The sequence below is a fragment of the Ovis canadensis genome, chromosome 3 (assembly GCF_042477335.2).
Source record: "Ovis canadensis isolate MfBH-ARS-UI-01 breed Bighorn chromosome 3, ARS-UI_OviCan_v2, whole genome shotgun sequence".
NCBI classification, from domain to species: Eukaryota; Metazoa; Chordata; class Mammalia; order Artiodactyla; family Bovidae; genus Ovis; species Ovis canadensis.
The window spans coordinates 91,514,497-91,528,903 of record NC_091247.1 but is presented as its reverse complement, the minus strand read 5'-3'; the positions used below and the strand labels follow the sequence as shown (position 1 = coordinate 91,528,903).

Here is a 14,407-nt window from a genome sequence, read left to right as displayed (position 1 = left end):
CCCAGCACCAGAGTCTTTTCCAACGAGTCAACTCTTTTCCTGAGGTGGACGAAGTACTGGAGTTTCAGCTTTAGCATCATTCCTTCCAAAGAACACCCAAGACTGATCTCCTTCAGAATGGGCTGGTTGGATCTCCTTGCAGTCCAAGGGACTCTCAAGAGTCTTCTCCAACACCACAGTTCAAAAGCATCAATTCTTCGGCACTCAGCTTTCTTCACAGTCCAACTCTCACATCCATACATGACCATAGGAAAAACCATAGCCTTGACTAGATGGGCCTTTGTTGGTGAAGTAATGTCTCTGCTTTTGAATATGCTATCTAGGTTGGTCATAACTTGCCTACCAAGGAGTAAGCGTCTTTTAATTTCATGGCTACAGTCACCATCTGTAGTGATTTTGGAGCCCCATAAAGTCTGACACTGTTTCCCCTGTTTCCCCATCTATTTCCCATGAAGTGATGGGACCAGATGCCATGATCTTTGTTTTCTGAATGTTGAGCTGTAAGCCAACTTTTCGCTCTCCTCTTTCACTTTCATCAAGAAGCTTTTTAGTTCCTCTTCACTTTCTGCCATAAGGGTGGTGTCATCTGCCTATCTGAGGTTATTGATATTCCTCCCGGCAATTTAATTTAGTGTTATAAGTTATTTAAGTATGTTTGTTTTAGTCCTTTGGTGAATTAGGGTTAATCTGAATTAGAGATAATTTTTTCTTTCTGGTCTATATGGATTTAGCTTATAAGTAAAAAATAACTTTATGTCCTTCCAAATCTGCCTAAATATATTGTAAAGAATTAGCCCATTATTTATATTCTGTCAGAGTATTTAGGAGGTTTTCCTAATAATCCTCTTTTATCCTGTTAATTTAATTTCAAAAGTAATATAGAAGTAAACTGCAGCTTGCCACTTCTGTTTTCTGATTCCAAGTCAGTGCAAATATATGAAGTTTTATTCTCTTTTAAAATGAAATATAATGAAATACTTTTCAGTATTTCATATTTTGAATTATTTTGGCAAAAAAATATTTATTTTAAGAATAAATTTACTACATATCATTTAAATACTTAATATAATATAATCTACCTACATGTCCAAACTGTAAGTTAAAAACCATTTCTGCCTTTGCTTCCATAATATATTCTATCCATCTAGCAGCATTAACACACATATGTAGGTATTACATAAACACTGATAAGTTTGCCCTTCTTCCACGTTGCAGTCTCTCCATTTTGGGTGAAGAAGGGTTAGTGATTTGTTTATTTGTGATTTTTGTTATTATAACAGCTATCCTCCATTCTGGTTCTCTTTTTTTTTTTCAGTGTTTTTTTTTTTCCTTTTTCTTATTTTAGATACATTTGAGATGGTTTCTGAAGATGAAGATGGGAAGTTGGGTTTTAAGGTAAACTACCACTACATGTCCCAGGTGAAGAATGCAAACGATGCCAACAGTGCTGCCAGAGCCCGCCGCCTCGCGCAGGAAGCCGTGACGCTGTCGACCTCGCTGCCTCTGTCATCGTCCTCCAGTGTGTTTGTGCGCTGTGATGAGGAGCGACTTGACATCATGAAGGTAGAGAAAACAACTGCTTTCTTATTTCTCTGACTAATCCACTTACTTAGATATACATATAAAATACCACTAGAAATAGCATAAAGTTTTAATACATTTAATAAAACTTCTGTTGACTCTTTTGCATATCAATGAAGGAAGTCTTTATCTAATGTTAGTTCAGAGTATGTGAATGAGAGTACCAAGTACCATTCAAAAAAAAGATCTAGAAATACCTACCCTAAACAAAGGCTGTATATAGCCTGTCATAGTTTTAGAGCATATTATCAAAGGATTTAATGCTGATCAGTAGAAAAAAAGTCACAGGATTTCTTCCTTATAATCCAAAATATTTCTCTCAGGTTTTATACTGTCAGTCTTCAGGGGTTTTTTTCCTCTAGGTAATGTAATGTATTTATAGATTCATGTGATCTGTGATGTAAGTAGTGGTAGTACAATAATAAATAAAACCTGCAGCTTTATGTTTTAACACTGCGGTGATCTGGCCTCAAATTCCAAGAGATGCTGCAGCAAGTAACTTTCAAAGCTTTGATCCCTGGGGTGGGAGGAACCCCACAGTTCCTTACATCATTTAACTAATGGGTTAAATAGTCAGTCTTCCTTAGATACACAGCTGAAACTATTGATCCATTGATTTGAAGAAACTTTTTTGTTTGCTTGCTCTTATGTTTTGCTCTTTTGGATAATTTCTCAGTAGAAATCTCACAGACCTTGCTTATTGACCACACATTCCCCTGTTACAAACAGTAGAGCCAATTATTAGATGATTGCCTAGGGAAGTATTTTATCTCTAAGTGGCCCACATAAATTCAGACTGTGACTTTATTATTATGCTGCACCTAACATAAAGAATCCCAAGTTGAATCCACAAAACATAAATCTGAGTTGAAACAGATGAGAATGTAGTACCACTTGCCTCCACGCATAGCTCTTCAGGACCCAAGGCTTTGCTGCTTGTGTCTTGTACACTAAATATCTATTGATTCAAATATAATTCATTGAATAATTCTGATAGTCACTATTGGATTTTTTGGACTACCAGTAACCCTCAGGGAAGGCTTCGCAGGGGGCACAGTGGTCAAGAATCTGTGTGCCAGTGCAGGAGGTGTGGATTCAGCCCCTGGATCGGGCAGATCCCCTGGAGAAGGAAATGGCAGCCCACTCCATATTCTTCCCTGGAAAATCCCATGGACAGGGGAACCTGGCAGGCCATGGGGTTGCAAAGAGTCGGACATGACTGAGCGCGCGCGTGTGCATACACACACACACACACAGCCCTAAGTGACACACCTGCTCTTCTCTCAGAACCTTTTGGTCATTAGTTGTTACATGAGAATTTTATTTGTGTTACCTATTTGTCTCATTATCCCAGAAGATAGTATTTAAAAGTAAGTTATTTCTTAAAACATGTAATTTGACGATTTGAAACAGAAAGTTACTCTCATACCTTTGAGATAATAATGATGTATTAGAGTCTCAAATTGTTGACAGTACTGCAGAGATCATGAGGGAAAGCTCTTAGAAAAAACGCAACCTAATATTTTAAAAGGTATTTGCTGTTGGGTAAGCTTTCCTGTTGGCAGTTGAGCATTTCTCTTTTAAAAGCCCATTTTCACCAAAACAAAATCACTTAAATCGTAATTTAAAACCGTTTCCTATTCCTGTGTATGTTTTTAACTTTTACTTTATTTTTAGCACATTTTGATTGAGATGTATATAGGATGTGAGAAGATTATTATTTTGAGTTGTTTTTTTCAATAACGGTGTTTAAAAATAGTAACCTGGGCTTTTGTATTTGTATGTGCATACTAGGTTCTGATAACTGGTCCTGCGGACACTCCTTATGCAAATGGCTGCTTTGAGTTTGATGTATATTTTCCTCAAGATTATCCCAGTTCACCCCCTCTTGTGAATCTAGAGACGACTGGTGGTCATAGTGTGCGATTCAATCCAAACCTTTATAATGATGGCAAGGTAATGTAATTGAAGTCCTTTGTTTTTAATGCCAAGGTATTGTAACCCAAAGGTTCTTTGTAATTTGAACTGAAATTGTTTTCAAAATACAGGAGTTTCTTCATGTTTCTGTTCCCTATTATCAAAAATCAGCCTCAGGATTGAGAGAGGAAGAACCTGACAGGGCAGAAACACAGTGGTGTTACAAACCACTTAAGAGTTTTAAGAAGTTATTGTGAAGGACTAACTTATTCAACACATTCCTTGGTCAGTTGACTGCTCTCTCTACTCAGAAAATAGTAGCGCTTGATGTCTGTCTTTGCCACTCACCTTTCTTTACTTTCTGTATCTTTAGTTCCAGTTACCTTTTCACAAGTGCCTGAAGATACTATCCATGTTTTCTGATACATACTATTAAGTTTGATTTGTGTTAAAATTTTTTATATGTTCTTATAAATAGAAAGATTGATTCCTATCCTTGGCCCCCCATAATGCATAAAATATAAATGAGATATAATAAAAATCATTTCATATGACAACCTTAAAAATGAGATTTAAAAGAATAATCACTTTCAAAGTAACTTTGGTTTGATGAAATTTCGGTTGTAAATTCTATACTGAGTGTATTCAGTGTTTCAAAATTGCTCAAAGGTCAGAAGAAATTTCTCAGCTTCACAAGTAGACAACTTCTTTGTGAGAACAGCAGATGTGTGAAGTTGATCCGGTTTTTTAGAGATGGCCCAAGTTTTCCCTTGGTTTTTAAAAGGTGCAGCTTATCTCAGATCTGTGCTTACAAGTTATCATTTTGTATTTACCATATGCTCAAATCACAAAATTGGAATTCATTTTCTGGTTTTATTATAGGATACTTAACCAGAGGTAGACCTTACTTTGTTTAAGAAAGCAAAGAACAAGTCTTTTATAGCTGAGCAAAGTAGATGAAATAGCAATGTTGACTTTATTCAAGGGAGAGATTGGAACTTAATAGAGTTTAAGTGTAAATGTTAAGAATTATTGAAGAAATTATTAATACTTGCTTAAGAATTACTGGTTTAGGTAACAGGTTAAGGACTTAAGATTCCAGGTGGCGTGATATGTCTGATGGTGCTTTAAATGATAATTCACAAAGCTGTTCATAGGCACATCCTTTAAAATTATTAGTGATTTTACTAAACAAATTAATGTATTTTGCATTGTTGTTCTCACAGAGCATTGAAAGAATAGCAAGGAGATGGGTTTCTGCCTTTTTAAAGACTGCCTGTATTCCAAATTTGTTGCCCATTACACAAAATTGTTAGTTTACAAATGCAGATAACATATCCCAGGTTCTCTTTCTTCTTGGGTAAATGTTGGCCTGTGTTTGGCAGATGCTTTGAGTTTGTTCTTGCTCTATGAGTGAACAAGTAACTAGTGTCTTCAAATTTGTTCTGAGGCATTCTGGGGATCCTCAAGATCATTGCAAGGCATCTTCAGGGTCCTCCCTTTTCCTATTTCATGCTTGTGTGAGGCTGGATTTTAGTCATGCATTTCAACCGAAACAATATATTACAGCAAATGGGATGTAGAGGCAGATATAAAATCAGTATCTTTTCTATTAAGCTATATCCCATTTCAAAATTTTTAAAGAGATTTTCTTAAATGTAAAATAATACCACTTTTCCTCACCAAGAATTTTGTTGTTAATGATGTTGTTTGGAAAAGAGTCTTCATTAAAAAAAATGTTGCTTGTATTAATCTATAATAGCTGCTAATTCATTTTTCATTAATGAAGAAATTGTAATGCCACATAAATTTGGATCACATCTGAAGATACAAATTTGTTTTAACAGACCTAACCTTAGGGTTTTGTTTGGGGCCATAAAACTCAGATACTTGGACATAATAACATTTCAATTTTATTCCTAGTTCTGGGTGTTTACTTTTAAAAAGCACTCCTTTCAATTCTGTTTATCCCTTTCCCCCCTTCTTTCTCAGGTTTGTTTAAGCATCTTAAATACATGGCATGGAAGACCAGAAGAGAAGTGGAATCCCCAGACCTCAAGCTTTTTGCAAGTAAACAAATTTCTCTTACAGTTTCGCTTAGAAAATAAAGAACCATCCATGTTTAAGAACATTTTTTTTAGTGACCAAGAATAAACATAGTAAACCATAAAAATAAAAATGGAGATTGATAGAAAGTACATATGAAATAGCTTATAGGTAAGCAATTAGTACAATGGAATTATATCTCATTCGGAGTTGAGATTCTTAAGTTAGGACATTAAAAATTTCTTTTTGTCAAAATTCCCTGTTTAAAAAAATCCCTGACCTGCCCTAAAGTACCCTCAGGTGCAACAGGATCAGATAAGTCAGATTAGCGTCTCCCATCTCTGGCCAGTCCTTACTGGCTCAAACTCAGGTGAGTAGAATTTAGTAACTGCTAGTATTACATATCTCTCCACCCATGATATGATTCTTCTGTAATCTAGTTAATAATGGGACTCAACTGAGATTTAGAAGTACTGTCCAGGAATTCATAAATCTTGAGATTTACCATTCTTATTTTGCAGAGCACTTAACACATGTATTTCATAGGCTTGAAATTTTTTAGGTTAATTTTCACAAGCCATTGGACTACATAAAATAAAATGTTCTATATTAATACTATCCCATCAAACCTTTTTTGGCCAGTGCTTTATCTTACTAGTTCAGAAGTCCAACAAAGAGACAGACATATTAATGATAGGAATTAACTATGTTGCTTGATTCTTAAGGTAACAGAAACAAATTGCTGTTGCTGCATAATAGTTTAAACTCCACATTTACAGTTTAGTGTTTATTTTAGAAAGACAACCATAAATTATCCCCAGGTAAGCCTATTAAAGTTGACCTACCTTGAAAGGATTCTTTTCCTAATTCTTATTTTGTATTTGATACAAGAGATAGAAAAGATCATTCTTTAGGATGTGACTCTTTTAGATTTTCTGAAAAGACCTTGCATCATTCCCATGAATTAAAGAAATAGTACTGTAATATAAGTTTTTTTCCTTTTGCTAATTCGGAGATCCAAGAAAAAAAGATTACATGATTCATTCAAAGTATCTAAAGTTATTAGAATATTTCTCCAAGTGCCTGCTTCTTCATTTTAGAAATGATTATGTAGGGGGAGGTATAAATTAGGAGTTTTGGATTAGCAGCTACAAACTACTATGTATAAAATAGCTAAGCAACAGGTTCCCACTGTATAGTGCAAGGATCTATATTCATTATCTTGTAGTAATCTATAATGGAAAAGAATATGAAAATAATATATATATATATATAGACTTTTGCTGTATACCAGAAACTAATGCAACATAGTAAATTAATAGAAGCTTCAATGAAAAAAGATAAAAAAGTGTTCAAATGTTCAAAAAGTTTAAAATATTTTTCTACATGTATGTTACTCTTTCAATAGAAGCTGTTTTTATGATGAGTTCTACTCTGAAAGGAAACTAAGAGATAGCCCATTTTTAATGAAGTAAATTAGACTTATACCTGAGAATTGGAATCAATTTTTGAATTTTTTGTTGAGTTTATGTAGTTTCAAAAATACATTTACAATTAATCTTCAGGTTTGTTTAGTCTAAAATTGTATTTGCTGGGACTTCCCTGGAGTCCAGTGGTTAACGTTATGGTTGCAGTGCTGGGAGCACAGCTTCAATCCCTGACTGGGGGACTACAGTCACATAGGCCATGGGGCATGGCCCGAAAGAAAAGAAAAAAGTTGTTTTTCCTTTTAACTTTTTTATTTCCTGTATGTCAAATATATACCAAAAATCCTGGGAGATAACAAAGCTTACTCGGAAGCATTTAAATTTTACAGCTTTGGAAACTTGCTACCCTCACATAAATTACTGTCCCCTCTGTGTTTTCCCTTTAGGGCTTTTTGTCATATACATAGTTCACATAGTTATAATTAACATAGTAGATAATTATTTGTGTACCTCTGTGTTCACTTAACATTAGAGCATATGCATCTTTCTAGCTTATATTTTTATAATTTCTAATTGCTATGTAATAATCTTTTGCATTCTTATATAATTGAACTGTTTCTCCATTTTTTACTAACTTTCACTTTCATTATTTCCCTTTTACTGATAATAGCACTATTATATCACCCTCCCTATGCTTTAGATGGCTTACTAAATATCGATTTCCAGATCTGTGACAAAATTGACTTGAGCAAGAGCAAGAGAGGCTATACATTTTTTGTGGCAAGAATGAATAGCCTTGTCTTCTCCAGAACTTAGGGGAAACTTTCAGTCTTTCCCCAATGAGTGTGTTCATAGCTGTGGGTTTTTCATAAATATCCTTCATCATGTTGAGGACATTCCCTTCTACTCCTATTTCCTTGAGCATTTTTATCATGAACAGATGCTGGATTTTGTCAAATGCTTTTTGTATCTGTTGAAATGATTGTGTTGTTTTTATTTTTTATTCTATTAAATGTATTATTATTTAATGAATCAATCTTGCTTTCCTGGGATAAAGCTTAGTTAGTTGGTCATGATGTGTGATCCTTTTTGTATGTTCAGTTCAGTTCAGTCGCTCAGTCGTGTCTGACTGCAACCCCATGAATTGCAGCACGCCAGGCCTCCCTGTCCATCACCAACTCCCAGAGTCTACCCAAACCCATGTCCATTGAGTCGGTGATGCAATCCAGCCATCTTATCCGCTGTCATCCCCTTCTCCTCCTGCCCTCAATCTTTTCCAGCATCAGGGTCTTTTCAAATGAATCAGCTCTTTACATCAGGTGGCCAAAGTATTGGCGTTTCAGCTTCAACATCAGGCCTTCCAATGAACACCCAGGACTGATGTCCTTTAAGATGGACTGGTTAGATCTCCTTGCACTTAAAGGGACTCTCAAGAGTCTTCTCCAAGGCCACAGTTCAAAAGCATCAGTTCTTTGGCGTGCAGCTTTTTTTATAGTCCAAATCTCACATCCATACATGACTACTGGGAAAACCATAGCCTTGACTAGACGGACCTTTGCTGACAAAGTAATGTCTCTGCTTTTTTAATATGCTGTCTAGGTTGGTCATAACTTTCCTTCCAAGGAGTCTTTTAATTTTGTATGTAATTGGATTCAATTCACTATTTTTTTTCCCCCTTTTCTTTCTGTCTGTGTCAGGTAGCTTATGGGATCTTAGATTCCCACCAGGTATTGAACTTCAACCCAGGCATTGAAGGCGCTGGTCCTAAGCACTGAACTGCCAGGGAAAGTCCCAGTTTGCTAGCATTTTGCTTGAGGATTTTTTGAACCCATATTTCTAAGAAACATTGGTTTGTAGTGTTTCTTTTGTGTGTGATACTGCTTTATAAACAAGAAATAAATGCTTCTAGGCAGGAATGCATTGCCCCTGTTCTTTGTTAGAAACTTTCTTCAGAGGCAGACTACAGAGCCTTAGGAAAAAGTAATTTTTTTAATTTAGATTTTGGGACCCACAATTACTGTTTTACTCTTTTGTTTGTACCCATAAAAGTACTTTTGCCAGATTAAAAATCGTCCACAAAAACTTCTGAAGATTATATGCAGTTTAAAAGATTTCTAAAATATTTGGAACAGTGACAAACATTATTAGAATTGCTTAGTCTCTTTGTAATGAGACTCTCAAAAGAACATTTTATTTGTGTAAAAATAAAAAATTTTGTAGTGTTATGTCATAGGTCTCATACCCAGCAGTAACCTAGTAATAGTCTTGATTATTTGCATAATTTAAGGTCAAAAGTCATATTGTTCATTAGAACTATCATCAAGAATTACTACATTTTGTCAGTAACACCAAATTTTACAGTTGTTTATGTGACTGGTTTTTAATGTTGCTTTAATATACCTAAAATATGTATTAATGTCTTATAAATAACTTGTTACAGTTGGATTTTAATAAAGATGTCGTGCAAGGGTAAACATACTTAGTGTCACATAATCAACCATTCATAAACCTGTGTATAATATAATAATGTATAAATCCTAACATTTTTCTTAAAATTCAAAGTTCTAGAAATCACCTGCGGATTATAGTCCTACCCAGTAGCAGCATAATTTTCTGTAGAGGAGGGTACTTGCTATCTTGAAAAGCTAAAGCATTTTAACTAAGACTTGTTTCTTTCCATTATCCTAAACATGTTATTTCATATAATATAGTTCCTTGTTACAGATTAATATTTTGGATTATATAGTCTGTACTTTGCTGTGTTTGAAATATCTATAATAAATTTTTTTAACTTAACAGACTAAGTCAAAGAGTTAAATCTTCTGACATGATATAGTTTGAAAATAAAGTCACTGATAGAAGTCAAGATTGCTGACTGGTTGATGGCCTAATAGCAGATGCTACAGCAAGGTTAAAATTTTTGCTTGACACAGTTAATGCAAGGAAGCTCTTATATGATTCTTGATTTAGTCAGCCTCTGAGTAAATTATAATGAGAACATCTTGCAATTTTGTGGATACTAACATAAAGCTAAAGAGGAGAGGGATAGTAAATTCAGCCTATGAATAAAAGGTTTTTTTTTTACTCTTTATGAAAATATCAGAGGACTGACCAAAAATCAGTGAACTTACACTATGCAATGAAAATATATTGTTTATTATTAGGTTAACTTTAGTATAATTTATGTACATAATATGGTATCCAGTAGATGTTTTTCTGCTAATTAATGACTCATTCTAAGAAAGCGCTTGACCGGATGTAGCTATGATGAATATTGGGTTTTTTTGGTTTGCTTGTTTTTTGGTTTAATCCAGGAAGCTCTTAAGTTTTGTTGATCAAAATGGAGCTCATGCTGACTCCTTTTTGTGTACCCATAAGTTAAAATATATTGTTTTTAGAGTAAGAGTGATTTTGTTTTGTGTTTTGCTGTCTTCTGGATGCATGGTGTCATTTTTACTCCAAGAAAGACTAGCTATTGTGTATCAGTTACACTTATGAGTCCTACTGTTTTACACCCCTTGACACCTTCGTTAGTTCTCACAGTTGCAGGTATGGTTTCTGTTTTACGATGACCAAAAGAAGGGTTCTGAGGGGATGAAGTTATTCTGCCTGTCTTGGTCTCACTTACTTCATAACATAGTGTTTCTCAGAGTTAGATAAGTCATTAATTTCAAATATTGAAAATCAAACCCTTTTAAAAAAGAGAAATTCTTCTCAAGGATTTATTTACTGGTTTTTCATGGGAGTGTTTTTTTGGGCTACAGTAAAGTGTGCTGTGAAATAAAATGAGTAAATCTGTCAGATAATTCAAGACCCCAGAAATTCCAAAAAATGAATATTTTGACTCCTAAATAGCTTGGTTCACTGAAGAAAAATGAAGCAGCATTTATGTAATCTCCTAAAAGATATATGTTAAAAAACATGAATAGAAGATGCCCATTAAAAGTAGATTATGCTATAATCTAGCATAAAAGACCACATGTTATCAATTACTCTTTGAATTTAATTCCAGAAATATTGATCTCTGCTAATGTGTTATAAAATGCAAATGTTATAATTCAGTTTTTTAGCAGAAAATGTTATACTCAAATTTATATCTCTAGTTTTATATCTCTAGTTTTCTTTGTTCTATACACAAAACATCTATTTTTTCATTTCCTTTGTTAGTTTAGCTGTTTTAAAAAACCAAATGTGGTATGAATCTGAAGTAGTTTATAAATTGTTTGAATCCCCAGCTGCCTGAGTTTATAAAACCATATTTTGCCTCAAAGAATGTGAGGTTAAGTAAGTAACTGAATCCTATGTTACAAAATTTCTTTCTCTGCTTTTGTAGAAAATGAGGATATACCCTACTTATATAAGAGGAAGGTTATTTAAAAGGGAAGAGGAAAGGATATAATAAATATCCCCTGGAAGATTATTTCAGAAGTATCAGATTTGAGTTGAGGGGAAGTATATAGCCAAGGGAAATCACTTTCCTTCAGTAATATATTTAGTTTCAGTAAGTTTAAAAATTATGAGATCTTTGCCTTGAAATTAATACACATTAAATTTTTTGTCTATAGTTGACCTTGACCTCAATAATATGGTTACCTGAGGTCATATTTCACCTTATTTATTCATAGGTCATATATTTCAGGTTCAGGTTTCCAATTTTTAACAGTTTTTAAGAAGATCTATCCCTTTTCTAAGGTGCATATCCTTGACTTTGCTTAATCATCTTTCCTAATGAAAATGTTTTTAATCCTTTTTAATTTATGAAGTGGGCAGATTGTAGCTAATATTTTCCTGCCTTCAAAGATTTCATATTAGCTAGTTATATATTAGCAAGCAGTACTATATTAATAAGAACCTCTCAGTATTGATTATATCTAGAAAAACAAACCTGGTGTATAAGTAGGGGATCAGAGGTGGTCTTAGAACCATGTTGTCTTGCCAGTGAAGGGTCTAGTAAGATTTTTGCGATACTGTGAAAGTCAGTTTTCCTTGGAATTGAAGTAGAGACTGCCTCATGTAGTTTTCCTTACGAGTGAGTATTGTTAAGAGTACATTGTTAGCGTCATGCTCTTTAAGGACAATTTGAGTAAAATGATGTCTAAATTGATATGAGATGTTTATAAGCAAGCGTTTTTTCAGTAGTTCTAGGAAATAGGATCTTCAAGCCTATTTTTCTTTTTCAAGGATTTAAGAATGTAAAACATACGATATATAAACATTATATAAGATTCTGCTGTACCTTTGCTTTAATAAAGTACTTCAGTGTCGGTTATTAACATCGACTTTATGGTGATAAAATTATGTGGAAGCACTTACTCAAAGGGACTCCTCGTTGATGGAGCAAGGTATTAGTTCACTGGAAATAGAAATGTCCTGTCGTAACTGTTTTTTGTTTCTTTCTTTGTCAGGTGTTGGTGTCTGTTCAGTCCCTTATATTAGTAGCGGAGCCTTATTTTAATGAACCAGGATATGAACGGTCTAGAGGCACTCCCAGTGGCACACAGAGTTCTCGAGAATATGACGGAAACATTCGACAAGCAACGGTTAAGTGGGCAATGCTAGAACAAATCAGAAACCCTTCACCATGTTTTAAAGAAGTATGTTTAATAAAATTAATGAAATACTTTTTTAAAGCACTATAGAATATAGTTTATTAGTATTATGCTTGCATTTATATTTAGAGTATCTGTGCTGTAACTGTCTTTAATCATTAAAAATCAGTAGTAGTATAGTACAGATGAATTTTTTAAACCATTATTTCCTAAAAGACATCTGACTATGTTTTTGGACAGTTAGAGAATAAGATATTTTTCTTGGAAAAGGAGATGGCAACCCATTCCTATATTCTTGCCTGGGAAATCCCATGGACAGAGAAGCCTGATGGGCTACCGTCCATGGCGTGGCAAAGAGTTGAACATGACTTAGCAGCTGAACAGCAGCAGCAGCGAGATACTTATCTAGTTATCTTGCAGATAGAAACTTTGCGCTTATACTCATATCTGTGAGTCAGCATTGAAGAAAAAGATAGTTTATTTTCTTTAGGAAAAAGTTGGATTACTTTCTGAAATGTCTTGATACTGTGACATGCTTTTATTCTACCACATCCTGAAGTGTGGCTCTTTTCCTGGGCTTAGTTACCTCTCTTTAGTCTGCCTAAAATATGATTTTATTTTTCACTTGTCATATCAGATTACTTTATCATATCTTAACACTATAACTTTGTCATGAAACATTTTTCTTCTTCAATTGTACTAGAAACCATGACACTTTAGAGGAAAAACTGGCATATTTACCTGACAGAAAATTGATCTTTAATATCTTTAAAGATATTTAAAATCTTTAAAGATCCCGTAATATTTTTAAATTGGTCATTAATTTTGTTAAGCAAATATTGTATTATTACTATGTAGCTATATATACAAAGTTAACAAGTGGCATCATTGAATCTATTGAAGGAGTGTAAAAAACGTTTCTTCCTTTTTTTATTACTAAATGAATTTGCACTTTGAATGACAAAGTTGGGTATTTTATTTTTTAAAGGCTTGTATTCAAGGCTGTGGATAATTATTACTTTTCCTAATATAGGAAATACAAACATGCATTTATTTATGCTCTTAAGCATAGTGTTCTGTCCCTTTTCAAACTTGGGTTACTTATATTAAGCAACTCATTTTGCAACCATTATCTAGGTATTGCACTAAGGTACTCTGAACTCAAGGAAAAATGAAACTCATTTCCTGCCCATGAAGAACTTAACATTCCTCCTGTTTGTATCATAAACTAATTTCTCAGTGTCCTTAAGATTCAAATAACGTATCCAGATATATAAACTACTTGACAGGTCTACTAGAGTATATAATAACCACCTCAAACCTAAACACTGTAAAACTGCACTTTGATTCTCCCTTTCATCTTTCATCAGAAGCACCATTTAAACCCCAGACTGTAGCCACTTGTGGCTTCGTTCTTTTACTCACGTACCACATTCAGTCTATTCACTGAATCTTGTTCTGTGCTTATCGTGGCTCTTCATGTTAGGTTGTTTCTTACTCATTTTGTATCCTTGTATGCATTCCCAGGCTTTCCTAATGACTTTTCCATTGCAGGTATTGTCTTGTCTTAGGGGAGACAAGCTCATTGAGCAGTGTAGTAAGTAGCTCACTCATAATACAGAATAGTAATTCCCGAATGACCTATTTTCTAGTTTGAATTTGTCAAAAACATACTTTTGCTATATACACAGAAATTTTGCTCTGTTTTCCAAAGAGAGAAGTTTAAAAAATTGAAATGTAAAGTATGTCTATCACATGGAGATAAGCTTCATAAAATAAAATCTTGTTCATAAGTTAACCAGAAGACAAAATTAATAGTGCCTGTTTTAGGGTGAGGTTCTGATTTTTATGCAAATACCAATGATTTAGAATCTCTACCCATCCAGA

At 34.1% G+C, this 14,407-nt stretch overlaps 1 protein-coding gene across 12 annotated transcripts in view; it reads left to right on the top strand.

The window, feature by feature from the left end:
* Positions 1-14,407, top strand: part of BIRC6 (baculoviral IAP repeat containing 6) — a 209,152-nt gene that overhangs the window by 187,324 nt on the left and 7,421 nt on the right. For all 12 annotated transcript variants that reach the window (XM_069583614.1, XM_069583613.1, XM_069583612.1 and 9 more), the window contains 4 exons: positions 1,346-1,563; positions 3,376-3,537; positions 5,491-5,568; positions 12,377-12,565. In XM_069583614.1, coding sequence (XP_069439715.1) covers positions 1,346-1,563; positions 3,376-3,537; positions 5,491-5,568; positions 12,377-12,565 — 647 coding nt within the window. The remainder of the gene's footprint in view (positions 1-1,345; positions 1,564-3,375; positions 3,538-5,490; positions 5,569-12,376; positions 12,566-14,407) is intronic.